A 27319-nucleotide genomic window follows, 5' to 3' on the forward strand; every position below is an offset into this window, starting at 1 on the left:
AGTTAATTATTCTTTTATCTTATCTTATTATTTTTAAATTGCAACATAGAGCTTAAAGAAGGCTTAAAAATATTGTAATCATTTTGAATAAATTATTTCTGATTTGACAGTGCACATCTTTTGAATTCAGTTCTTGCAATTAGTTACACAATTCGCATGCTAAAATTATGCATGTTAAAATTAGGAAAATATCTTTCAGTTATTGGGAATCAAGACAGGAAATAAATGCCAGCTTTCAGTGGCTTTATTTGATGGTCAGTTACTTGACTTCTTCAAAGGAAAGTCAAAGATGAAGAGTGCTTTGTCTTGAAATAATTTGTTTTTAAAGATAATGCCAGTCGATTTAAGCTATATTAGAATTTGAAATGTGTCTTATATATTTAATATATTCATTGTCAAAGTTGGCAGTAGTCATTTAATTTATTATGTTGTGCATATTATGAATGCACATAATATTTTAAATAATTTTTATTAGTGTACTATGGATTACCTGTCATTTATATTAACTACTTTATGTAATGTTTTGAGGTTAAAATTTGTCCATAATGAAAAGGCTTAGACGAATGTGCATGACAAATGCAGGTGCCAGAGCTGTGTTGGCTGATTCTATGTTTAACCATGTGAACAAATAAAATAATATTGTAAATGCACATTACTATTGATGGAAGTGCAAAAAATAATGTAAGCATGAAATGAAAACCTCAGTTCAAGATACACATTGCACTGGAATAGTTTCGTATATACTAAGATACTGCACTGTAGACTGGACAAAGGAGACTGAAAAAGCAAGAAAATCTCACAGTAGGAGGAGAAGTAAATGATTGGCTAAGAGTAGAGAAAGTGCAACTGAAGTATCACAGGAAATGAAAGGATAGGGAACTTTTCCAGAACCATAAAATTTAGAAGGGATACCCAAAGCATACAGGTCAGGGAAAATTTTATGAGTTAAAAGAAGTAAGATATGTTGAAGAAAACAAACCAGGCTAATTAAGTGCATATAAATTTTGCTTAGCTCTTTCATGTTTAATTAATTATAGTAGTCAAAGTGTAAGTTAAGATTTTACTAGTTTTGTTAAAGGATTTCTTGGCAAGTTTCACAATAAATGTATGAATATGTTTTATATTTAACTACTGGTGAATAATAGCATTTCTTATGAACCACTTGCTTTGGCGAGTTATCTTAAGGTAATATTTTGAATAGTTAGTCTTTTAACATTGCTATATCAGGAATATCTCTAATGGAACAGGCATGAGTTAATATGGCATCCAACATGGTATTATGAATTGGTAATTTATCAAGATTAAACATCATTCAAAGAAATCAAGAGAAGAATCTTTTTTTTTTTTTTTTTTTTTTTTTTTTTAAAGCTTTTCAAGTACTCTTTCACTAGCTGAGTATTAGAAAACATATTCCATTCACTTGTTATAATAATGTCACAAACATCAGTTTTATGTTAAATTACTCACTGTGAAACTTGCATCTATTAAATATTGTAAAATCCTCTGTGTTTTCGAGTATTTATTTTAACATAAGGATGTTAAGTTTTTATGTACTTTAGCTTTGATAAAGTTTTTTTTTTTTTTTTTTTTTTTTTTTTTTTTTGCCATAGGGATGGAGAGAAGATTTTGACATCTTCAGATGACTACTCTTGTAAAATTTTTAAAGTAAGGTAAAAGAAGGGGAAAGAAAAGAAACACTGTGTACATTTGTATTGTTAATAAAATATATTATACATTTACTCTTCTAGTGCGTATTGATTTTGATTATGCTTGTTATAGGAGAAACACTGAAATATTCCATTTTCAACAAAGGTGTGTTTTCTACATTAACAATTAACATTTTATTCAAGTTGCATAATATAAGAAATAAACAGAAATGCAAATTTAATTTAAAAAACGTTATATTATAAATTGTGTATTTTAAGAATGTGATAGTATTTCTTCATAAAGATTTATTTTAGAAGAGTGAAAGATATAGATAATTTTCTGGGTAATCATTAGATTATATCATAAATATCATTCAAATGTTTTGAAGCAAAAGCTAATTTTATTTTCAAAAAAAGAAAAAAAAAGAGATAAAAAAATACTAAAGAATAAATAAGAGATTTTTAAAGCAAATGAAATTTTAAAAAAATAGACAAAAAGCTGTTTTTATACAATTTTTAACTCGTGTAAAGATATTAAATAAACTTTTATATGCAATTTTCAGTTTCATGGATAGTAAAAGAATGCAATGTAAGTTGCATAATGTTGCATCACCCATAATCATAATTGAGTTTGGGAGCAAAATAAGCCTGCAAGAGAAACTGCTATTTCTGAATAAAATCTTGTGGAGTTTAATTGTTTTATAAAGTGACTATAAAGTATATCTAAATTGTATTACAAATGTGTTCCTATTGCTGATTATTTTTATGTCACATCTTTCAAGAAATATTATTTGCACTGTGGTTATTAATTTTGCCAAAATTTGATTATTCCTTTGCTGTCTGGTTAAAACATTCTTTTGTTGAATATGTGTCATTTGAATCTTCAGTTGCATGCATGAAGATTACAAGTATATTTATGATTATTATTGTTAAATACATATAAATTTCTATTTCCTTCTTTCAATCATTATTTTATTACTTCCTTGTATGAAGTAAAAGAAATATTGTAATTACGAAAATTTCTGGTTCATATTTCAATGAAAATATCTTTTTTGATCGCTTATCGAATGCAATTTAACGATGTTTTTGCGTGACATCTGTATGTAAGGACAGAATAAAGGACTCTTGTTTCCTAAACAAATTATAAAACTGATTTAAAATGGATTCAGAAGAGATTTTTTCATGCTGTCTGTATGTATGCATGAATATATCTCGCATAACTCAAAAGTGAGTAACCTCAGAACATTGAATTTTTGTATATAGGACTGCTATAACCTGTAGTTGTGCACCTCCCTTTTTGGTTGCAATCAGCCACACCAAAAGTATATGTATATATATACCCACTCTGTTACTTGGCTCTGTGAGCTCAGTTTTTTTTTTTTTTTTTTTTTATTCTTATAAGTTGGTAAATTGCACAGTTTTTGCTTTAAAAATGATAGACTTATCTTGTTCTTATCTTTCTCTTAAGATTTTTATGCCTTCAGTTAATCTGCAGAAAAAAATTGTAGAATTATCAACAGTTTAAAAGTTGTTTAAGTATGGCTAAGCCTAATTTTTGCTTAGCATTCATATTTGTGTACATTTGAAACTTAGCAGAATAGTTAATTCAGTTTCTGCACCTTCAGTGTCATTTTGTTGATTGGAACCAAAATTAAACTTTCATTTTTGTGCACCGAAAAATCTGACTTGTTGCCTGCTGGCCGAATTGCTTGTTTTTGCATAGAAACTCTTAATTTTAACTGTAAAAATTGTTTTTTTCATTGTTTTAACTGTATTTGGTGTTTTATTTTTTTTACCGTATATTTTTCAATCTTTAATGAAGACATTTTGGGGTTTTATGTATTTTTGCCTTGCCGCGAACTGAGAACAGAATTAATTGAATGAAAAATATATCCCTAATGAAAGAGGAAATCAGTTTAAATGAAATGCAGCAGAAAGTATGTACAATTTGTTATTCCGTACAAGGAAGTCATGTGGTGTATCAAACAGATACTCCACATGACGCATGTCATATCAGATTTTTTTTTAAATTAATCTGATCACAGTTGATGCTAATCTACTTTCATCTATCTGGAAATTGTTAAGATTAGATAAATCAGACTTTGCCACAATAGATAGTTCAGATGTATATATTATCCTGATTTACAGTGAAGATACAAGCACAGAAGCTTAATATACCGGCTCTACATCCAGAAAACTGACAATAAGAATTGACGAGCATAAGCCAACTAGTTCATCAATGAAAACAACACATCTTTGGTCAAATACTTTGCCCAGCATCCACACTCAATAATTGAATGGAATGAGGCCAAAATTGTTGCCAAACCCTGGCATGAAAACAGCCTTAAAATTAGAGAAATGTTGAAAATCTCCACCAAGCCATGTTGCAATAAAGACCTTCCTTTCAATCTTCCATAATCTACAAGTCAATTCTGAATAAAGCAACCATGTGGAAACCAATAAAAGACAGCAAAGTGATGATGAAACCATCTATTCTAGCTGTAGCTGTGAAGCAGATGGATCATGTGTGAAAGTTCCTGTACTTTATGTCTAAACATGGTTACAGCAATTACGACAAGTATTTTATATCATTGTTAACATCATTTTAACTGTGTTTGCTAGTTAATTTTAAAATTATGTTCATTTAAATTTTATGTTTAAATTCATTTAAATTTGAATATATATTCTTTTCTGAATTTGAGTAATCAAATTTGACTGTATATATTGAAATAGCAATCATCTTTTTTAAAAAGAGATAGAATCTAGAAATGTTGCAACAGCATTTGAAAAAAAAATGTCCAAAATTATTTGCCACAGTTGTACTGCAAGATTAGATTGAAATGTGCAGTAATTTAATATAGAAGTCAAACAAAAATCAGCATTATATTTTCACATGACTAGTTTTGGTGGTTTCATCGAACCATCACCCTCAACTGCAAAAGCACAAAATGAAATTAATGTAATGTAAAATTATTACTAAATTATAAAATAAAATGGCTGTAGCTGCATCTGCAGTTAATGAATGGTACTTCTAATGTTTTGAAACATTTTTAACTTGTTATTTATATTTATTTAGGATATAAATTTTATTATGTATTTAAAAAAAGGTGGCTACAGACTTTATTTTCTTTAATACTTAGTCTGGGCATATACTTCCAGTTACAGACTTTTCTTAAAAAAGGTTACAAAGATTTATGAAACTAAATTTCAGCACTTCAGTGAGAGGATTCTTAAGAATAAAATAGAACTTTTTAAACAGCTCCTTTTGAGAAAGACATTTCATTAGTGGTGTTCATTATGCTTTAAATAAATTAAATACGAAAAGTTTCACACTTTTATATGCGAAATTCATTGAATATTTAAATTTGACTTATATTACTCTTTAATGCCCTATGCTGAGCAAATCTTGAATGTTTTTCACTCATTTAAGGATAAAATGAAGGGAAAAACTGCTTTCGTTGGTTGTGGACAGAGTAAAACAACACGTTTTAGTAATTTGGGGCTCATTAAAATTACTTATCTTTATGTAGATTTTAATTACTAATTATATCCAACATCATGAATTTTACAAGTAAATGTATGGAACTTTATATTTAATTTCTTAAAGCTAATAAACATTTTATTATTATCCTTTATGCTCTGTAAAGGTTATATAAATAGTTGAAATTTTATATTTACAAAACTTTCTCTTCCTTCTCTCCAAGTCTGAAATTGTTTTTCATAAGATTATCTAATTTTGAGAAACTGTGTAGTTAAACTATATTTAAGGCAGGAAAGCTTGCAGTTTCCCTTTTCAAACAACCTATGCAATCAGATTCCTAATGCAATCAGATATCTCTCTCTTTAAGTATTTCTTCTTTAAATTCTTAAAATGTGTGATCAATCTGAACCAAATTCTGAATACTTACTGTTTAAAGCATTGTGAACAATATAAGCTACCTTGAAACCTAGCTATCTTATAACTTCATCCCTATTTGAACTTAAATTTTAGTTTTTCTGCACAGAGTGCTTTCCATTCTTGGTATGTGTAATGTTTATATTATCATGCAATATGTTGTATGTTCTCTTGTTAAAATGTTTGAAACATATTTCAGGGTTTTTCTAATCATTTTGAAGCCACTAAGTTGTAGTATCTGGTGAATAAAATGCGTCAAATAGGTTTTTTTACCCCAAAAGGACTATTAGTTTCCAAACAAGATTTTGCACTGTTTCACTTTTCATTTGAGGTTGTTGCCATATGGTAAAATGTAAGATATTATTCTTTTATATTTTATCTGTCTGTTATTAATTAACAAACTGAAATATTTAAAAGTAATAGATGTAATTAAGACTTTTTTAAAAATGCATGTGTAGAGTTGCCAACTCTTTCAATTTTGGTATGACACTTTCACTTTGCCCCTCCCCCTGGTACTCCAGCCAACCCCATTTACAACATATTTCTTCTGACTTTCTCTTATTAAAAATTCTCACGATTTTTATATAGCTTCACACTGTTATTTGCACACAAAAAGTGATTTTTGGTATTTGAAAGTGCTTGGTTTTTCCCTCCAGATTTTGAATAAAAGAAGACCAGAGTTGTTCATCAGTGAGACATTATGGCACACTTCTGCTTTATGTGTGAGAGTACAAAGCAGTCGACAACCCCGGTACACCCAACGGTATTGTGATTAGCCTCGCTGACTGCCGCGCCGAAGTGCCTGGAAGTTTGTAAATGTATAGTGTCTGTGTGGCATGGGGGCACTTTAAATATATGGCGAGCTGGAAGTCCTCTCGAGAGGTTGGTGGTAGGGAAAGAAGGGTAGGAGACCCTTGGACCCATCCCCTGATGTTCCTCTAAGAACTGAGTTAAATTGCACTGTCACCTAGAAGGTGCTCAAGGCTGTTGCCAACAACAGGCATAAAACTCATGCTTTTTGCGACGAGGAAGCTCGTGTGCTTGGCCTGACCATTAAGTCAGACAAGTGAGCAATAACAGAAGGTATTAAAAGTATTGCATGTAACGAACGACTAAATTGGATATTCTCATTGGAATATTTTATTTTAAAATTATATTGAAGAAATGAGGAACATATGAAAGTATCTCAGTATGAAGTTTTCTTATGCAGTGTAGATTCTCTGCCTTACTTTTAAGAACTGATGGCTGCCCAAAATTTATAAAAATAAAACTTCACCAAATCTCTCAACTTTCAACATAACAATAATGCTAGACACAAAATAGGCAGCCCTAAAAACCATCTCCTGATAAGAACAAAATAATATCTAACAGAAGCAATTCCAAATTTACTCATGTCTTAAAACCTAAATCTAATTGTGAAATAGTTAAAAAATACTATCCAATAAAATTTTTATTGAAATTTTTGCACAATAAAGGAACTTGAAAACATATTCAGAGGCATTAAACTATCCTAATTAACATCTTTTATTAATAACAACTTGCTGTAATTTTACCTATGTCTTTGATTACATCCTTATGCTCTAACAGTTGGGAGGTGAAAAGTCCCTCCTTCACCATTCACCTAAAACCAAGCAGTCAAGGACATGGGCAGTATTTGGGAGGGTAACCACTATGAAGGCTTTGCTTCTCGCTAGTCTGTGATGTTTTATATTATTTTTAATACTGATAAATGTTACATCTATAAATTTATTTATAGAAGTGTATTAAGAACCACAAACATTTAAATTGAAAGCATAATTTAATATTATTAGAATTATTGATATGAAATGAGAAATAATATGCATGAGAATTATTAATGTTATAGTAACCATTTATTAAATATTTAAGTACAAAAATTATTGTAAAACAAAAAATATTTCTTTAAAATAAAAATAAAATTGTATGCAAAGCACATTGCAGAATAAAGATGTCGAGTATAGGTAACAACAAAACCTAATTCTCAAATAGTAGATTATATGCTTCCTACTTCACTAGCATTTCAAGAATGTATTCCATATACTGGGTTCAAAAGTCATCTGAGGTGAGACAGGGTGGTTTACATTATATCTGTGAGAGCTTGCCTTCTCCCATTTATATTCTTTGTCTGGCATTAGCCAGTGAGCACAAAGCAAGATCGTGGCGTAAAAATACTCATGTATGTTTAAAGAATGGAGTAAAATTCTAGTATATGATACGGCCTTGGCACAATTTTGAAAATTGTCGCAAACACCAAAATGACCGGTTTACTGCTTGTAATGATGTTACCAAAAGTTGCCAAATCTCGTATACTAGGATTAAACCAAAAATGGTACACAAATGATTTTTTCTTGTATTTCATCAAGAAAATATAAAACATTTGTGATGTGTACCATTTGTCATTTTCCAGATTTCGCGTGGTGAAGGGCCAGTGTTTTAAAATGCGCTTGCACAAGGACAACATGAGTTGTATTGGGAAAAAATATAAAGGTAAATTTTACAGTAAAAACAAAGGACTAAAAAGTTACTAATGTAAAATGCCTGTTACTGCAGCCTTCTATTGCCTTTTTTACTGGAGCATAACCTGCTACTGAATGCATCAAATCATGCTGCAGCTTTATTTAGAAAAAATGTTTCCAGATAACAAAATTACTAAGAAATACTCAAGTGCATGGACAAAATGGCTATAATTCTTAAAGAAATGGGTATTAAAAATAAATCTTCAGTTATTGATTGAAGTGAACATGTGATTACATCCTACATAAATTTCCAGTCAACAATGAAATAGTATTACATCTGAAGTTTCAGATGTTTCTAGATGCTGATAGAATTTTTTTAAATTGTGATTTTTCAATTACACTATAGTGTCTAGAATAATGTCGGCTATCCTGATAATTCCCCAATAATGCAAATTGCAAGAGGATTTTCAGTGTTGTTACTAAACAAGCACAGCATTTAGATCCAGTATTAGTATTGGCACATTAGAAAAAGATTTCTTAGGGAAACCAGGCTTATATGGCAACTGCTATGAGCAAAATTTCTTAATGAAAGCAGAATCTACCACTGTTCTAGCATTTGTATGGAAACTGATTAAATTATTATTTTTCTATTAAAAGAGACAAATAATAAAAGTTATTATTTTTAAATGCAAATACAGTAAAAGTCTAGAAATCCGCAAAGCTTGGGACCAGAGGTTGTGCGGATTTCAAGACAGAGAAGATAAATCGTAATATTCAGACTCAAAGTGCAAAATAAATAAGTGTTTTAAATACATTTAATAAAATTACTGCAATAATTTATTATATGCGTTAAATTATTATTACATATATAAACTGATTATATTATTCATTATATTATATGTACACAGCATCCAGGTTTGCCTATTTCGCCTCATGCAAAGATTTCCTCTTTCGGATTCCGGTGTTAGAATCACTGTTGCTGTAAAATTTCAGTAGCTTTTCTTTATTTTTCCGTGTATCATACACCATAGTGTCACAATTCCATACGATTCTGCTATAAACCAAAGAGTGGCACCTGCCTCCATTTTTTGCAGAATTTGCACTTTTTGCATTACTGTCAATGCAACATGTTAACGTTGCAAGCAGTAAAATCATGTGTGCATGTCTTTTCTGTCATTGTATTAAAAAGGGCTGAAATTTAAAATATTCTTAATTTATCCACAAAATATCCGGATAAAAAAAAAGACAGCACTAAATAATCTCATGAAATAACAAAGCTCAGAAAATACAACAACGTGAATCGTGAACTTGAAAGAAGATTTGAGTGAATCGTCTGCTTTTTTACCTCGACGGAGATTAGAGCGAAAAAGAACTTTTATCATGATGTCAATAATTTGTTATTTCCATTATGACTCATTATTATTTGGTAATTATGACGTCATTATTCGGTAAGTATTTTTTCTTCGATATTTTGTACTCCATGTTGCAGTTTCTGGAGACTATAAACTGAATGTTTATATTTTGAGAGGCAGTGCGGATTTCAGGTTGGCGGATTTTCGGTATTTGACTGTAGTACTTTTGTACAATTTGCATTTAAAAATTACATGTAAAAATAATTACTTTCACTATTTGCATCTAAAAATTAATACCTGAACTTTTAAATATTAATTAATGATTATTTAAAGTTCACTGATTAAAATAAATATATCATTTAAAAAATCTTTTTGTCATTGAGAACATTTTCATCTCTTAAAAAATTGCTCTAATTTTTTAGTGTCACAGGTTGGCAAAGGTGCATTTAATTCATGATATACCTAATTAAAAAATTTTTATAGAATTGCATTACTTATTTTTCACTTTTTAAGTATACAAAGTATATACAATGTTCTCATGTTAATCCAAATGCATATCCATCTAATATCATATAAAATGTTTCACTATTCTGCCTGGGGCCTATGAGCAGTAAAATCACAAAACACCAATAGTTCCAACCTAGGTTTAATTCCAGGCAAATGGCCTTTTTGCATGTGCATTTTTGTGATTTTCCCCATGCATAATGTATATATGAGCCTGCTTCTCGTAGAAAGTCCTCCATGAAGGCACCCATCCCTTTAGGCAGACAGCATTTGCGTGCTTTGCCATAATCAAATAAAGTAACCAACCGTAATTCCATTTGGGCCATATTAAATTTTAAGAGCCCTTTAGGGTGATTTAAAATCGGAACCCTTTCAGACTTTCCTTTATTTATTTTGTTTACTACTTTGTACACATTCAGTAACATGGTTTTAATTAAAAAATTCCTTTTCCTAGTATGGATAGTTTCCTCCAATTTAAAAGCTATGGAAATATCACCGATTGTAAAAATTATCTTCTGCAAAGTAACATTGTAATAAATGACAGATGTAATTTTTCTTTAGCTACTTTATATTCATATCCAACATCTGAAAGCATGTTTCCATAAATTCCTTTATGTAAATCACAGAGTATGAAATAGTTCACTGCATTGTACAAATGTTGAGGTAAGATAGGCAGAAAAATTAATTGTGCTAATTCTGCATATTTTCAAATTGTTAGCTATAAATATGCTGTGATATTTTTAGTGCTTTGCTGGCAACCAGGTTTATCACTGAATTCATGAGGTCAAATATTTTTCATTCTTTATTACATTTAATGACACAAGCATCTTAACTGTATTTCTTTTAATTTTTGGTGTTATATTTTACTTATTATTGATTTCTGGAAAGAAAATCATGTCAAAACTAACCTAAATCTTGATGGGTTACTGTACAATTTTGATTAACAGGTAGGAAGTGTAATAATCTGGTTGAATCAGTATCATTCCTAACCATTGTCATATGATAGGCTGTGTTTCTGTTTGGATATGAGGTTCACATAAGAGTCTGGCAATATGTTACATGCTATGCTAAGGGAAAGACCCACCCTTGGCATAGTCTGGCTTAAATGGAAACAGTGACAGTGGCAAAATCTATTCATTATATTTTTACTTCATTGTATAAAGTAACAGAAGTTATTATTGAAATCGAAAAATATTACGGGTATCATGAAAAACGGCAATATCCATTTTGACCATCCCCGAAAATATATGGATGATTTTTTATGTGACATCTGTACATACAAACAGAATAAAGGACTCTTTATTCCAAAACAGATTAAAAAGGGATTTTTTTTCATGATGCCATACAAGGAAGTCATGATGCCTACATCAGATTTTTGCTTATATAGCCATTGCATTACATTTTCACATAGCCTAGCTTTCATGCATTCAGTGACAAAGACAAAATCTATAAATTCAAATTTTCCTCCTTCAATAATAGTCTCACACGTAAGATTGGACCATAGCTATATGTCTACAATTTTAAGGAACTGTATTTACAACTTATGCATAGTTGAAATGTGTTCATGTATCATGCAAAATTGGTTTGAGAGCTGCATCGGCCTGCAGGCCATCAGTTTGAGACAACTATTGTACACCTAATGATGACTTTTGTATGACTGAAGTCAAATTACAAGCACTTATAAATTATGACCAAATATACAACCAATAATTTCTTCTAAGTGTAATAGTTAAAAAATGTGCAAACATATTAAGTATGGGATCATTAACAAGTAAAAGAAAAACTGAATTACGTAGAATATATTGTTTAAAATTAAACTATGACCTCTAAATTATTCTCCTAGTGTACTTCTTCCCTATATATCCATTATTTACTGAATTGCAACCATTTTATTAATATTTCATTGGTCCGTGTTTGGCATTGAGATGATTTGTATTCATGATAGGGATCCGTAAAAATCTGTCTTTATACATCTTGGTTGGCAGACTATGGATATTGATTCAGATCCAGGACATTAAACACTCATTTTATAATATTCCGTAGATGCTCTATAAAATTCAGATTAAGAAAATTAAACAATTAGTCCATATGGTGCATCTGTTTGGAAAGTTCTTCAATCAATAAGCACAATTTTTTCTTGATGGCACCACACATTGTTTTGAGATATGTTAGTGCCATTTGAAGAGAAATATATCATGGAGCATATATGACCCCTTAACATCTAACAATATATAACAGATGTCACATGACAATAAACAAATAACAGTACTCAGTTTATAACAAAAAGAAAGCTCTTTACATTACAAAGTTGCTCTTACTAACTTACTTGTACAGCATTCACCAAGCTTAAAAGGTCCATCATAGCTTTGCTTCTACAGTCAAAAGTCGTTAATCCGGACTCGTCGGGACTTCGGCAATTCCGGATTATAGATCATCAGTTTAAATCTCGTAAGATGGCATGCAGAAATTCTAAAATTAAAAATATGAAACCGTAATTTATGAAATAAAGAACAATTATGATCTAAACGGTATCAAAATTTGCAAAAAGAAAAAGCTTAATATTTATTTGTTTACTTTAGTAAACATTTCTTTCAATGTAAGTTGTTTAAGTTTTGCTTCGTTTCATGTGATAATACTTTCTCTTTAATTCTATTAAACAGACATAATTTCTTGTTCAGTTACAAAGTTCCGCTGTTCAAGTCCTATAATTGCTGTGTCGAGAACACCGACTAATTTGTCAATCGAAATTTTTTCGTTTTCAATAACCTCTGTCACTTTTCTTCGCTAACGGAAGCGAATTATAATGACGAGGAACTTGTTTTAAATCATATCAAAGACAGAGCATATCGAGATGAAATATTACATTTGGTAAGAAATTATGAGCCAAATAAAATAAAAACATCTGCACTGAAGATAAGGATAGTGCTGACAGATCAACTTCCAATTCATTACGCGCCCGCCGCGGCGTTCCCCCCGCTGAGCAGCATGAAATTGATAAACAGATTTCGGATTTCAAAACATACTTTCGCTTTAGATCCTTTACATATTAACAAATATATATCGAAAATTCTATTTGATATAATCGCAAGTTTAAGCTTACTTTTATAAAATTGCTCTTACAGTCTGCAAAAAATAACAAGCCGGATCCAATTCGAAAATTAAGGAACAACGCAATCATCAACATTAACTGAAATAGATAATTAGATAATTTTAGCTTATAAGTCTATTATACATAAAACGTGCACGCGAAAACGTATTCTACACTTGCGCACACTCATATGCACAGTCGTAAAAGGTCTTATGTGCACGCGTAAACGCCTATGCGCATGTGTCAACGCGGCGCATGCGCAGAAAGGTTTCAGTTTTGAGGTCCGGATTATAGATCATTCCGCATTATAGGTGTCCGAATTGACGACTTTTCACTGTATTTATTTTTCACACTTTAAAATATTATGTGTTTATAAAGCTAATCAATATTTTATAAACTGATTTTTTTTTTTTCATTTTACATTTATGACTGCTTTCAGATAAATAAGATACTCTTATTAGTGAGTTGAATATTATGAAAGTGGAGCTCCATATAGCCCTGATTATTTAAATGCTAAAGTACTCATAACAAAGCCTGCAAATATAGGATAACTCAATGCTCTTATCATGCACTTCTAATGTGCAGTATTGGAAGACATGTCAGAGGATTGTGACAAATGTAAAGGTTGATTTGCAACTGGTTCTGAAACAAAATCATATACACATTCTGCATTAAACTCACTTTCCGTGTTCAGATAGTTAACTTCGCATTCATTTTCTAATATTTCAATGGAGAAAATGTCTAATAAAAAAGAATTGCATTTCATACACCACCTTATTTATCTTATTTAAATGCTTGAAATTTTAGTTTGAGTTAACTCAACTTTCTCAAATGCTTTTTTTTTAAAATTTTATTTTCCAAATTTTAAAATGAACTGCTTTATCTTGCCCTTTCTTTTTAATATGCTTATAAAGTTTATTCAAAAGCACTTTTTTGTAATTCTATCACTAGTAGTACCAAGTCTGCAGATTTTCACACGAGCAGTACAACATCCGGACTTCGACAATTCCGGATTTGGATCATCATTTTAAATCTAGTGAGATGGCATGCAGAAATTATAAAATTAAAAATGGTAATTTATGAAATAATGAAACATCTATGATCTAAAGGGTATCAAAATTTACAAAAAAAAAAAAAAATAAAATAAAATTCATACTTTTCTGTTTACTTTATTAAACATTTCTTTGAATATAAATTGTTTAAGTTGCTTCATTTTTTGTGCTTTCTCTTCAATTCTGTAGACAAGCATAATTTCTTGTTCAGTTATACAAAGACCCACCGTTCAAGCCCTGTAGTTGCTGCATCAAGAATTCCGACTAACTTGTTAATCGAAATATTTTCGTTTTTAATAACCTCTCATCACTTTCTTCACTATCGGTAATGGTATTTTCTGGATCTAGAACCATACTACAGATTTCGCCGTCCGTTAATTGATTGATGATTGGAACATTGTCATTGCAATGAAAAACATCTGTTATATCATCTTCACTTATTACCGCTTCTCCACATTTCTTTACAAAATCCATTAATTGGAAAAGCAGATATGCAGCTAATGAAGCCAAATTATTGGCCCCACAAAATTTATTCTAAAATGATTGTTTCTTCAATAACGAGGTATTTTATTCAGCAACGAAGTGAAATTAAGAATCGGGATTCTCTACATGCTTTCTTACAGAGGAAAAAATCAAACGCGTGTGCGTATAGTATTAAAAAAAATTCCTACAAACAGTTTGTTGGTGGCTTTAAGGTCCGGATTTCGGACTTCTTACTGTATAAGTATTTTTTTAAACACTGGGTTGCATAAATGCAATAAATAGATTTATTGAAAATTGAATTAGTTTAAATATTTAACATTATTTTCATATGTAAAATTTTTTAAATGATAGCTAAGATGAAAAATAAATATAATCGCTAACACAATCATTCATTGACTTGAAGTCACTGATTATATAATCATCAGAAAAACAGAGGCCAACAAAACATACATATTTCTTAGCTAAATAGACTGCAGTTTTTAAGTGTTCAAGTGCTGAACATTAAAATATTGCATAAGGCCAAGTTAACATATAAAATAAATGTGTTACTGCTACTTTCTACTGTATTGAAACAGAAATGAATATGTTGAGCAACAATGTTTCAATATAAAATAATTAATGTTTTTTTGTAAGCTTTTACAATTTTTATCTTTCTATAAATTTTACAAACACTTTATTAAATCAGGCGTGTAAAGGGGTCGTTTTAGATAGGGTCATAGAAGAGTCCGGTATAGTGTAACAAATATTTATTAACAGGTTTAAGTTACACACGGACATTACATTTAACTTTAAGAAAAATTACAGAGCAACTGTCTGGTACAACCTATCAAGTGGGGGCCTTGGCTTTTACTGAAGTACTTCTCTGGCTACTCACCAGAGGGCAGCCTTGCTGTCACAGTTAGTCCAACAGTTTACGTTAGCCTTGCTGTCACAGTTAGTCCAACAGTTTATGTTAGCCTTGCTGTCACAGTTAGTCCAACAGTTTATGTTAGCCTTGCTGTCACAGTTAGTCCAACAGTTTATGCTAGCCTTACTGTCACAGTTAGTCCAACAGTTTCTGTTAGCCTTGCTGTCACAGTTAGTCCAACAGTTTACGTTAAAGGATTGGTTACAGACGTAATTTGCAACTCTGCAAAAAATTAGTAGCATAATGAGTCTGCCAAAATAGTAGACACCTAGAAAACTTAGTTTTCATCATCAGACAATCTGTTGTCAAATCGGTAATTTATATTTAGCTATCAGTAGTTTCATTTCTTACTGAATTTCACTCATTTAAAATATTTACAAGCAGAAAAAGTTATTACAAATAATACACATCTTCTACATGCTTCAGTGCCAACTTTAATACACATTAATAAAATCCCTCTTAACTGTCACCTAGTTAACCAGCAATATCAAAATAGTGGCACATTTGAAAGTTTAAATTGAAAACCAAATTTTATTAGGTCTATGAAATTTAAAAAAAAAAAAAAAAAATTAAATATGTAATGGACTACAAATTTTACTTACATGTACAAAACATTTGTATTATCTTTCTGCTGCCTAAGATAACAAGCCTTATTTAACCAATAAATTATCTAAAATATAAAGCTGAACTACCAATCCCCTTTTAGTAAGTCGAATGTGTGATCTTTGAAGATAGTGCCCGACTTTATGAAACAAATCACATTGCAATACTTGGTTTTTGCTTGGAAAAATATAAAGAACATTACTTTACATCACTGTTGGTGTAAATTGTGTTAGTAGATAATGGATTGAGTTGCAAAGATTCTCTTGATTTTAAAATATATCTGGCACCCACGCTGACATCTAGGATTTACTTATATGCCTGGAGAATATTAGTGTTGGTGAAGAAACGGTTTGGATAGATGTAGACAATTTTGTTCTCATCTTACTTTCTCAAGATGGCAATGGAATAGTGAGACATGTACAATGGGAAAAGGGGGAAAATGAAGATAAAGACAACATATAGAGCAAGAAAGTTACATGGATAGAAGCTGAGGTAAGATTGTAGATCATCGTAAGGTTTCCTGAGTAACATTCATCTATGTTAGTACATGATGTTATAAAGCTTTATTATATACAAAGCAAAATTTTATGTTACTACATGATGTTATGAAGCTTTATTATATACAAAGCAAAATTTTAAAATAATGGTAACAATATTATAAATAAGTAGTAGACATTTGAAGTTTCATGCCATCATATTAAGAAATTCGTAATATTCATGTGGCAATTTTAAGATGTTGAATTTTGTTTTTCTGAAATACAAAATCATGTTATGCATTTCAAATCTGTATGATTTTCATTATTTACTTAATTGTGGCTGATAGATCAAAAACATGACCTACTAACTTTGGATGTTGTAATTTTAATACATGGCATCACAAAACATGAACAAGTAATTTATAGAAATATGTACTTAATTATCCAATAAACTGGTGTAGTTCTATTGCTGCAAGTTAAAAGGGATTCCACTCTATATTAAAAAAATGTTAGAAGGTGCTTTGGCTACAATATGCTTAAATACCACCGACATCAGGTACTGGAACTTCTGAAAGTTCATTTATAAATTAAAAAATTATGATAAAAGTATAGTTTCAATTTCTGCTTTCTTGTCAAGTAGACTTGTTCATTATAGTATTAATTTTATTTACCATTTCTGGTCACTTATATTAATATATCTGTAACTGCATTGTTTTATGTTTGGTTAACTTGTAGGAACAGTATTTTAGACTTAGACTCTATAATTGACCGAGCTATTGCGAAGAGCAATGTTGCCGGTTCCAGAAATAAAGCCCAAGGGCACTCGATATAAAGAAATCCTGACATGGAGAAAATCTCAGATGAGAAAAAGGGAAGAACAGTATTTTACTTTCATTCATATTATTAACTACAATCTGAATTTAATAATGTAACACTGAGTAAAAATAATAATAAAATAAAATTGCAAAACTTTTATAAAATGCTGCATATTTAACATTTTCTCATACAATGGGAATTCAAAATTTTTTATCATTACATTTAACAAACCAATATATATGATTAATTTATTCAGTTCAATTAAAAAAATATTGCAATGAGTATTATATTCACAAATTTATCACACACAAGACATGTCAGTTTATAAATATTTCATTGAGACTAGATAAGTATGATGTGAAATAAAAACAACAAAAGCAAGTAAAATTCAAAATATTCAATGAGTATCAAAGTAAAAACTATGTATTACCTTATGCTTAATTTGACAATACATTATAAATTGAGTTTTCGATGGTGAATAATTACGAAATATAAATTTAATATTTCAACTGAATCTAGAAATTAAATTGTTTAAACATATAATTAATAACAATTGTTATTTTTTCAAGTATGTGTACTAAACATATCGCCTGCAGATGTTATATTTTTAGATTACTTCATAATAAAATGCTACTAGTATTTTTAACTGGAATGTAATGTAGAATAATAAATTACAATTAAATGTATGTAGCAGTAGCAAAAAATTTAAGGCTATAATTAAATAAACATGAACATTTTGTAGTTTTGTAATGTGTAATTTTGAAGATTTTAAAAAAATTGCACTATATATGCAATCATAAGTTGCTTATCATTAGAATATTTCACTGCTTATTATAAAATGATGTGTTTAAATAGATGGTGTCAGTTCATTAACTAATATTTTTAATATATGAAATGTTGCAAAAAATATTAGAATAAACCATTGTTTAAGTGTATATGAATATTACATACAATGCTAAATATTAGCCAGTCTTCAGATAACAATTCCTATATCACAAAGATATTTTAGACTATTGAATAAGTTGCTGCATAGTATAATAATGCTTTCCAAATTGGAGAAAAGTGTGACAATTGTTCTTTAGTGCCCGCAGGTAAGGATGTAAAATCGTTAAACAGAGGTAATTTGATTTAAATTCAAATCCAAGTAAATATACTGGGCACTTGTACGTTTTCCCTGTGTATCACCAAGTTACCATAATTCGAAGATTAACCAAAAGTGCACATATTATAACCAGCTGGGCTATTCATATGCAAAAAATGCAGTCTCACTGTACAGAAAATGTACAGTGAGACTGCATTTACTTTCACAAGTAAGGATACTTCATAAAGGAGATTGTGCTTATGGTTGAATAAATGCAACATGTCAAAACTTTAAAAACTACACTCGTATTTTTATGTAAGAAGAGGAAGTATGCTATTTGGATGTAAAATAAACTATAATAAATATTCATGAAGATTATTCAGTTATTTTTTCTTAGCAAAGCAAAGGTTAACAAAATGCAGACAAACTACCAGTTACCATATTCTAAAGATCAGCCTTAAATTTTTCATCAAACAATATAGAAGTTCATTTATGCTTAGAGTCTATAACATAATATAATGACGTGTTATAACTAATCAGAAAATATAAATTTATTGATAAAAGTCAAATTCATTTAATTCTTCAACAATTGCCTCTACTTCAACTTCTAGAACATGGTCATTTTCAACCAAGATACTATTTAATAATTTACTGTCATTTTTATCTGCCTCAGTATCCTGATGATCATCTGGATGATTTGTGGACACATAAAATGTAATTTCTTTAGCAAGGTCTGGATTATTTTGCACCATGTATTTCCATTCAGCAGTATTTGACACCTCATGATAATGTGATACAATATATGACAAAGCAAATGTTTTTAATATATGATCATTATGAAAATCAGAAAATATTAAAAGATAACAAATACTCTCATAATCTATATTACTTTTTAGATACTTCCTACATTTAGAAAGCAGGCTTTCAATTACATATTTATCAGCAATAATATATAAATCATATAATTCATCTGTACACTTAAAAACAATCTCGCTAGAAATTAAAAAATAAACCAGTCTTAACAATGACCATCGGGCTATATCTAGAATTTTTACATGATCTCTCTTGCTTTCCACCATATCAGAAGCAAGCATTCTGGCAAAGACGGGAGAGTGATGGCATAAAACTGATTTTTTGACAGGTATAACAGTCCCATCATCATTTCCTTGCAAAAAATATATTTCACTTTCTGTACATTTATCAAATGCATGCAATGATACCACATAGAGAAAATGAAATTCTATAACTTTTTGATTTACAGCTAATAACTTTGGAATTGCATAATAATATGTTATTTCAAAACTTATAGTTAAGGCATTATCAGGTAGGAGCTCATAATGTCTTTCAAGTAACGTATTTCGTAAAATGAAGCGATCTAAGCCAAAATTCACATTTTCACCATTATTTTCAAATGACTGAAATAATACTAAATTATCGTCAACATCTAAAATAGACAATGTGCATTGCACGCTAAAGATGTCAGTTAATATTCCACCAAAATAAATTGAAACATACTCTGAATTATCAGCATTGTTGCCCCTGGGATACACATGAACTGTGAATTTGCAAATAACTGGTGAAAAATCAGGAAATATACTAAATATAAATTTTTCACAATCTCCAACTTTAAAAGTGTTAGCCTTAAAATTGTGAATTTTAACTACTCTCTTTATTTCTGCTACTTGTTTTGAAGCCATTTAGAAAAATCAGAATTAAGATTATAGCATGCTTCAACTTTTTATGAACAGTTAGTCATAATTTTATTTAATGAAATAATAATTGCGTTCTAGTTTTTCGGTCTTTAGGTTAGGTGAAGATTCAATGTAATAAAAAATATTTTGCATAAAAATATATAAAAACATATTTTTTGTATAGATGACATAAGTATTTAAATTTCCGTTACAAAAGCAATATGCAAGGGTAAAAGTTTACAAATCGGTGCCCTTTGTTTTTCGACGCCAAGTTTCCTACATAAAAGGACGCTATGAACAGCTATTACAATCGCAAAAACTAAAATATTTCGTGTTACAACCAGACCTTCTCTTTTCAGCATATAATTACTTTATCGTGATTTTATATTCTCCAACGCATATATTTAATTATCAGCAATACATAAGCATATATAATAATTGTCAGATTTCATAAATCCTAGCCGCTACCGAAAGATATTTCTTCTGTAACAAAGCAAATAAAATTATATTAATTTCTTCTTTGCACTCGGATGACGCAATGACTGTTTGCTATTTCGAATGCTACTGAATATGAATTCAGTCTTTCTGCCCGCTATCATAACAGATATGTTGAAGAGTGGTGTTTCCATGCCATATTCACAAAGCCTGCGGACCGTTCCTGCTACGGTTTGCTCCGATTGTACGGTTTCTACAGGAAACGAAGGGTTATAGAATCTTTTGCTTGCCGACTTTTGCTTCATCGCCTTTGCTGTTTATAACTTTATAAGTATTGTGTATCAAAAAGAGTTGATATAAAAATAGAAAATATAATTTTAGTTACACTTATTCATAATTTCAGTGAAAAAACAGGTTTCAGACTCCCTTAAATGTTTATTTGGTTCATATAAATTTTCATTTGGTTTATGTTTAGTTTGATTTATTTTTTATTATATTTTTTCGCGATGTTCAGAAATGGTTTAGTTTAGACCTTTCATAACGCTTGTTTATGTGCTTTGAACATTTCCGAGGTGGGACAGCGTTCGAGATAGACGTCTTATTGCTTCGCTCTCCGTTTCCTTGCGTTGCTACCACCCCCGCTACTGTACCGAGTTCATCGACCTCGCCTCACGGGCTCTGGGTTGTTTCTTCTTTGGCTTTCGCCTCGCAAAAGCGTCGCCTTAACTCCACTGCTGCACCCTTCGCTGGATAAAACAGGTCATATTTTATTCTTTCTTCTGATTTTCTTTATTCACCGTGCTGATAAGGGTACCTTCGGGTACGGCCTCTAGTTAGGCCTTTTTCCAACTTATTTGCCTCACATGATTAATCAATATGACACAACAAACATAACTGTAACTAATAATAACATAAACATGGGAAACTCACTGTAGTGTCGCTTCAGTTCCGTTAAGTTTCTAATTAAATTTAGTTAAAGCGGAATGGCAACACCTTCTAGTCTCCGCAAAGAACGAAGTAAACAAAACTCCGAGTTTTTGTCACGCGATGCTACGTGCATGTAAAATGTAAATAAATCTTATGAATAAGAATCTATAGCTTCGTAAGGAATAAAATATTGGTTCCATTGGAGTCAGAGAAGTGTTATTTTTCTATATTTGCACACCAGACACTTCACTGGTGTATCCCGGCGTGATCGAATTCTACAATGGCTGACGAAGACGAAACCGAAATTAAAGCAACAACTGCATCTGTCACCAAGGTAAGCGTTAAAGTTCCTCCTTTTTGGAAGCCAGATCCTAAAATATGGTTTATTCAACTAGAAGCACAATTTAGAAATGCAAAAATTAGTGCAGATCAAACAAAATATGATTATGTTATAAGTTCCATTGAACCTGATATTTTGTCACAGGTATCTGATATTCTGCTAAGTCCACCACAAGATAATAAATATGAGGCAATTAAAAATAGACTAATTTCATTATATGCTGATTCAGAGACTCAAAAAACCCAAAAATTACTGAGTGAGTTAGAACTGGGTGATAAAAAGCCATCTCAATTATTGTGTGAGATGCGTAATTTGGCTGGCGATAAAGTAACAGATACTTTCCTAAAAACATTGTGGCTACAACGTTTACCCGTTAATATGCGTAGCATTATATCTGTTAGTAGTGAAGATTTGTCAAAAGTGGCTACAATGGCCGATAAGATTTGGGAATTAAACCCTGTTACTCCCCAAATAGCTGCTGCATCATCCATAACGGTAAAAGCGGAAGTGATTGAAAGTTTACAAAAACAAGTTAGTGAACTTAGCTTACAAGTTTCTGCTTTAAGCAAGCAACGTCATAGTCGTCCCTATTGTCGTAACCGATCCAAATCAAGAGATAGGAGTTACAGTGGTAACAGATCTAGTGATATTTGTTACTATCATAAAAAATTCGGTGATAAGTCATTTAAGTGTAAACAACCCTGCAACTACTCATCAACATCGCAGACAAATAGTCCGGAAAACCAGCTCCCCGTCTCTTATTGACGACGGAGGGACAAGGGGTGCAGCTGAGTCGTCTTTTCATCAGCGACAAAGAATCAGCTACCCAATTTTTAATAGATACTGGGGCAGAAATTTCTGTCATTCCTCCCTTGCCTGCAGATAAGAAAAACATCTCAAAATTAGAACTCTTTGCTGCAAATGGTACGAAAATTAAAACATATGGCCAAAAATTACTCAAGCTTGATCTTGGACTCAGACTAAAGCCATGTTTCCTAGTGCAAGATTCTGATATTCCTTTTCAAAACTCCCATTCCAAGAAAGCGGAAATTGGGGAAACACCTTCACTCAAGAACACTGAAGGAAATTCAGAAAATCATCATGAAACTAAGACTACTAGAACCGGCAGATATGTGAAGTTCCCCAGTCACTTTAAAGACTATCTTCCATAATCGCTGTCACTAGGCAGGGGGTGTGTAGTGTCGCTTCAGTTCCGTTAAGTTTCTAATTAAATTTAGTTAAAGCGGAATGGCAACACCTTCTAGTCTCCGCAAAGAACGAAGTAAACAAAACTCCGAGTTTTTGTCACGCGATGCTACGTGCATGTAAAATGTAAATAAATCTTATGAATAAGAATCTATAACTTCGTAAGGAATAAAATATTGGTTCCATTGGAGTCAGAGAAGTGTTATTTTTCTATATTTGCACACCAGACACTTCACTATCCCCAAACCATCACTCAAGAACTTCTTGACAAAGGATTTAAGGTTAACTTTATAACACTATTAAGAAACAGAAAAGAAAACAAACCAATGCCGCTTTTCTTAGTACATATACCAAAATCAGAAGAAAATAAGGAAGTATTCAAAATCAAACGCATAGGTTATATGAACGTAACAATAGAATCATTACGCAAGAAACCTGGCCCTCCACAATGCTATAGATACCAGGGATTTTTTCACAGTTTCCTGCTCTGCACCAGAGACTGGGTTTGCGTCCCTTGCGGAGGCAATCACAAACCTATAGAATGCACCCGTAGTCGCGACCAGCCAGCCATATGTTATCACTGCAAAGGTCCTCACCCAGCCAACTTTTCAAATTGCCCGGCCAGACCAAAAAACAAACAAGTTCAGTTCCAACCAGTCCTCCACCAGCAACCAATCCCTGGACTAACAGAAAACAAGACTTTCCTCCGCTGACATCAAACAGTAACGAAAATATCGCTCAAACCTCCATTCAAAACGAAATTCTAACAGAAGAAACTACCAGCACCGCAGAATCCTCCCTGTCAGACCTCTTTGACTTCTCTACGCTAAAAACAATCTGGACAATAGTGATCCAAGGACTTAAAAACATTAAAACCAAGAAATCACCTCTTGATAAAATAATCGCAGTAGTCGAAATCATTGAAAAAATAGGAAATCATCTTTAATGCTAATAAATTCAAGAACAGATGCAACATAAAAATCCTCTCTTGGAACGCTAACGGTCTTTACCATAAATGATGAATTATCGAACCTCATTAATGAAACTGAACCTGACGTAATACTCATACAAGAGACTCACCTTAAACCAGTACTCAAAGTACTTTATTCTACTTATAACACCTACCGTACTGATCGTGAGACAGGAAGAGGCGGTGGCATCATCACATTTGTTAAAAGGAGCATAAAACACGCTTAAATTCCTAATTCCAGTACCACTTTCGAAAGTAACACAATAGTAATTGTAATAGAACATAAAAAATTCAAAATTTCGAATATATACATCCCACCAAATAATAATCCCAGCGCACAAGAATTGATTCACCTCCTTAATTCTAATACTTCCACCATTGTCGAAGGGGACTTCAACGCCAAACAACCCTGTTGGAACCGAGGACCTGCTAACAAAAAAGGAAATGACATATTTAAGCTCATTCAATCAAATAATTATAACATTCATGCTCCAGACGAGCCCACCCATTACGGGTACAATAGCGCCACCACAATTGACTTCTTCATCTCAAATGACATTACTAACAGATGCAATATCTCTGTAATTTCAGCCGTCTTCCGACCACTACCCCATTGTATTTGAAATCCCCATTAATAAATACCTCCCCTCACTTGACAGAAGTATAGGAGTTGCAAATTGGATCAAATACTCTGAAATTCTGAATAACTCCATACAAGGTAACCCATGCATCAACAACACAGAAGATTTAGAACACGAAGTCTCAAAATTTACCAACAGCATCAATTCTGCTTTAAAGGAAGCCACCAATACTTTTTATGTGAACAAGCCTTTCCCTTCCCTGCCTGCCGATATAAGAAATAGGATTAGAGAAAAACCGGATCCGCAAAAGATGGCAAACCACCAGGGATTCACAACTCAAACACGAACTAAACTCTATGCAAAAAGAACTCAACAGACGAATCAAGAACTTCAAAAACCAAAAATGGACCAATTTCCTAAATAACCTTGCTATATAGGACAATTCCCTATTTGACATTTCCCTCAAATTCAAGAAACCTTATAAACATATTCCACCTATCCATGGACCTAGTGGATCTTCATATACAGAAGAAGATAAAGCTAAATCTTTTGCGGACTGTATGGAAAATACATTCACTTTTAATCCCACTCCGTACGACAATAACCATATTGAACGGGTCAACCAGGTGGTCAATAACTTCCTTAACACCCCTGCGCCTTACAACTTCACTTTCCTGACTACCCCAACCATCGTTGCCAACACCATCAGCGCCTTACAAACGAAGAAAGCCCCAGGGCACGAGGGCATCTCGATCAAAGCACTGAAGCATCTTCCGATCAACGCTCTTACCTGCCTAACTAAAATAATCAACATTATCAAATTCGCTCATTTTCCTAACTCATGGAAGCAAGCTATAATAATTGTTTTCGCTAAACCGCAACAAAATCCAACTCTCCCACAGAACTATCGCCCTATAAGTTTACTTAGCCACCTGTCTAAAGTTACTGAGAAAATCCTACTTTTCCACATCCAAAAAATTCACCCTTCCATGAATTTTCTCCCAGAAGAACAATTCGGTTTTCGTAATCATCATAGCACTTGCCACCAACTTCTTAGAGTTATCAACATTATCACTGAAGGCTACAACTGCAAGCTTCCGACCGGTGCTATATTTCTCGATATCGCGAAAGCTTTTGACAGGGTATGGCATCGAGGACTTATTTACAAACTAATCACTCTCAATTCTCCAGATCATTTTATTCGCTTAATAGCCTCTTTTCTCAGCAACAGAACATTCAGAATCAAAATTGGTACTGCATACTCTACCACCAGAGTAATCAATGCTGGTGTCCCACAGGGGTCGGCACTTTCGCCGTACCTTTTTAATATTTATACACAAGATATCCCTAAAGACCCTTCTGTCCATCTTGCACTCTATGCCGATGACACCGCCATACTTACTAAAGCCTGCAGCGTTATTGCCGTAAGAAACCAACTCCAAAGCTATCTCATAAAACTGGAAAAATGGCTTACCCTTTGGAGGATTAAAATTAACACTGATAAAACTAAGGCGATAATTTTCCGTAAAGGAAACATGAAATACTATCCTCCACCCCCTGAAATATTTGACGAAGAAATAGACTGGATTAATGAAACCAAATACCTTGGAGTCACCCTTGACCAAAAACTTACCTTCAGAACCCATTTCCGGTCCGTAGTACAAAAATTTAAAATCACCACAGCTACTATGCGACCTCTTCTTGGTAGAAAAAGCAACTTATCTACTACAAACAAATTAATTCTTTATCGCTCCATACTGCGCCCAGCTCTTCTTTATGCAGCACCGATCTGGGGACATGCAGCTAAAACCAATATTAAACAATTACAAATTCTACAAAATAAAATTTTACGAGAAATTATCAATGCTCCTTGGTATATTCCCAACACCTACATCCACAGAGACCTTAGAATGGAACTTATTCAAGAGTATATTAAACGATTAGCGGTCAACTTCTTTTATTCAGTACAAACCCACAGTAATAGCCTTATTAGCACTCTCAGACACTCCCCGCGTCCCAGAGAAAAACATCGCTACCCTTGTGATATTCTCCACACATAGGATTCACAACCTTAATTGACTTATTCACGCAAAACTGACTCTGCGGTTTTACCACCCGCGGCTGCATCTTATAACGACACTGAACTTGACACCCCCGCTTTTTTCGCCGCCGCTAGTGCTGACCTCACTCTCTTTCATCCGCCTTCCCACTCCTTTCACCCTTCTCTTTCTCCCCCCTCCCGATCTTTATCAGAAGTCGAGTAAAAAGATGCTTCTACATCTTGACGCTCGAGAATAAAATACGATCTGTGTGTGTGTGCTTTGAAAGTTATATATTTTCCTTTCGTTATATAGTTTCATTGATGCCTGGCTTTCTAAGCAACATATATATATATATATATATATATATATATATATGTAATACGAGATACCAACATAAGCTTAAGCGCATGATGGTATTGCTCTATTAAACATTTCAGCCACTAATAAATATTTCAGATATGTGACAGACTACCCAAGAAACATACATTGTGATAATTACGAACAGGATTACAGACATCTTTTAACAGACATTTCTTCTGGACAATTTTCTGATAACATGATATTCGTCTTTTCACATTCCTGAGTACTTTCATAATATACTATGGTACAATAATCTGAACTGAAATGACATGGCAAACCATGGAAAAGAGCTGCGACAGTGCGGCTATATAGCGACAGTGTTACTTTGCAATTCCTAGAGATATCTGGATTAAACAGTGCATTCTAAAATGAACGTCCTTATCAGTATAT

General features: G+C 32.0%; 1 protein-coding gene and 1 long non-coding RNA gene across 6 annotated transcripts in view; one reads left to right on the top strand and one right to left on the bottom strand.

Moving 5' to 3' along the window:
• LOC118197142 (angio-associated migratory cell protein) overlaps positions 1 to 1739 on the top strand; it is a 56444-nt gene extending 54705 nt beyond the window's left edge. For all 3 annotated transcript variants that reach the window (XM_085813855.1, XM_085813852.1, XM_085813853.1), the window contains one exon: positions 1611 to 1739. In XM_085813855.1, coding sequence (XP_085669981.1) covers positions 1611 to 1674 — 64 coding nt within the window. In that variant the 3' untranslated portion in view covers positions 1675 to 1739. The remainder of the gene's footprint in view (positions 1 to 1610) is intronic.
• Positions 1 to 20669, bottom strand: part of LOC118197143 (uncharacterized) — a 28394-nt gene extending 7725 nt beyond the window's left edge. The window contains exons 1-2 of one of the 3 annotated variants that reach the window (XR_004759527.2): positions 20537 to 20640; positions 12198 to 12340 (exon numbers count right to left, since the gene is read on the bottom strand). This is a non-coding gene — a long non-coding RNA (uncharacterized LOC118197143). Of the gene's footprint in view, positions 1 to 12197; positions 12341 to 20536 lie in introns of all 3 variants that reach the window. The other 2 variants (XR_015040410.1, XR_004759528.2) reach the window with 2 other exon arrangements.
• Positions 20670 to 27319: the final 6650 nt, after the last annotated feature.

Source organism: Stegodyphus dumicola, chromosome 3 (genome assembly GCF_044657685.1).
Source record: "Stegodyphus dumicola isolate Sdum_Otavi_A_Nest chromosome 3, ASM4465768v1".
Classification (NCBI taxonomy): Eukaryota; Metazoa; Arthropoda; class Arachnida; order Araneae; family Eresidae; genus Stegodyphus; species Stegodyphus dumicola.